At 41.0% G+C, this 2,044-nt stretch overlaps 1 protein-coding gene across 1 annotated transcript in view; it reads left to right on the plus strand.

Moving 5' to 3' along the window:
• Positions 1-2,044, plus strand: part of LOC101860938 (spectrin alpha chain-like) — a 66,911-nt gene that overhangs the window by 8,898 nt on the left and 55,969 nt on the right. The window contains 1 exon segment of the mRNA XM_035973290.1: positions 584-728. Coding sequence (XP_035829183.1) covers positions 584-728 — 145 coding nt within the window.

Genomic DNA, 2,044 nt, shown 5'->3' on the forward strand with positions numbered 1-2,044 from the left:
GTACAGTGAAGTGTGTCAACACACTGTTACACGCACTGAGACTTACAGGTGTCTGTGTGTCAACACACTGTTACACGCACTGAGACCTGCAGGTGTCTGTGTGTCAACACACTGTTACACGCACTGAGATTTACAGGTGTCTGTGTGTCAACACACTGTCTCACCTATTGAGACTTACAGGTGTCTGTGTGTCAACACACTGTCTCACTTTCATAGTTGACAGGGGCTTTAAAGATATTTTATGGAAAAAAAGCTGGAAATGATGGATCACATTTTTATATCACCAAAAATGTTGGGTTTTATGCATGTGCAAAAAATGATTGAAATGGGTCCATAAATACACAAGTATTTGCAAAAGTAATGCAGTGGTCCAAAAAATTCCAGTTTTGTCGATATAAAGTGTATTTTTAACGATGTCTCAAAATGATGTAATCTGAGTGCCCCATGAAAGTGCCCCATGAAAGTGCCCCATGAAACCATGAAAGTGCCTCATGAAACCATGAAAGTGCCTCATGAAAGTGCAGCATGTATACACGATGTCTGTCTCATGTGATCCCTGTATGTTTTTGGTGTCCCGTGGCAGGGATGCGGACGAGACAATCTCGTGGATCCAGGAGAAGGACGTGGTTCTGTCCACCGACGACTACGGCCGCGACCTGGCCAGTGTGCAGGCTCTGCAGAGGAAGCATGAGGGGGTGGAGAGAGACTTGGCCGCCCTGGAAGAGAAAGTAGGTGACACTCACATAAAGTAGGTCGCTCTCACATAAAGTAGGTGACACTCACATGAAGTAGGTCGCACTCACATAAAGTAGGTCGCACTCACATGAAGTTAGGGGTTAGGGGTTAGGGTTTTGGATTAGTTGTTAAGTTTTTGTATTATAGGTTAGTGTTTGGGGTTTAGGGGTTAGGGGTTAGTGTTTTGAATTAGTTGCTGAGTGTTTTGAATTTGAGTTAGGGTTTAGGGGTTAGGGGTTAGGGGTTAGGGTTTGGGATTAGTTGTTAAGTTTTTGTATTATAGGTTAGTGTTTGGGGTTTAGGGGTTAGGGGTTAGTGTTTTGAATTAGTTGCTAAGTGTTTTTTAATTTTTGTTAGGGGTTAGGGTTTAGGGGTTAGGGTTTTGGATTAGTTGTTAAGTTTGTGTATCATGGGTTAGTGTTTGGTGTTTAGGGATTACAGGTTAGTGTTTTGGATTAGATGCTAAGTGTTTTTGATTTTGTGTTAGGGGTTAGGGGTTAGGGGTTATGGGTTAGGGTTTTTAGAATAGTTGTTAGGTTTTTGTATTACACGCTAAAATAAATGTACACGTTGGGCATAAAGTTGGCCCTAGTAGTGGCAGATTTCACTTATTGTGTGTCTGAAACAAGGTAGGAGAAACTGTTGCTGATGTCAGCTCAGATGTTCATGTCTCACTTATTGATTGTGGGTCTGAAACAAGGTAGGAGAAACTGTTGCTGATGTCAGCTCAGATGTTCATGGAAATGGATGATTAGCAACCCTTTTTTTTGACTCCACAAAGTAGGCAAATTTTTATAAATTTATTTTTTTTGGGTATTGTTTTAGATATGGTAAGGGAGTCGATTTTTCGCTGTTATATTTCATAGTATGAATTCTTTTTGCTTATTGTGAGAGGAGTGTGTTTGGCAGCATTATTGTACTCTAAAGATGTTGTGAATTCAGATGAGGAATTAATGACTTCACAGTGTACTTAAGAGTGGCTTTTCCTTATTGTGTGTGTGTAGAGTGTTGCAACGTTTGTGGTTGTGTGTGTAGAGTGTTGCAACGTTTATGTGTGTAGAGTGTTGCAAAGTTTGTGGTTGTGTGTGTAGAGTGTTGCAACGTTTGTGGTTATGTGTGTAGAGTGTTGCAACGTTTGTGGTTGTGTGTGTAGAGTGTTGCAACGTTTGTGGTTATGTGTGTAGAGTGTTGCAACGTTTGTGGTTGTGTGTGTAGAGTGTTGCAACGTTTATGTGTGTAGAGTGTTGCAAAGTTTGTGGTTGTGTGTGTAGAGTGTTGCAAAGTTTGTGGTTGTGTGTGTAGAGTGTTG

Source organism: Aplysia californica, unplaced genomic scaffold, assembly GCF_000002075.1.
Source record: "Aplysia californica isolate F4 #8 unplaced genomic scaffold, AplCal3.0 scaffold01104, whole genome shotgun sequence".
NCBI lineage: Eukaryota > Metazoa > Mollusca > Gastropoda > Aplysiida > Aplysiidae > Aplysia > Aplysia californica.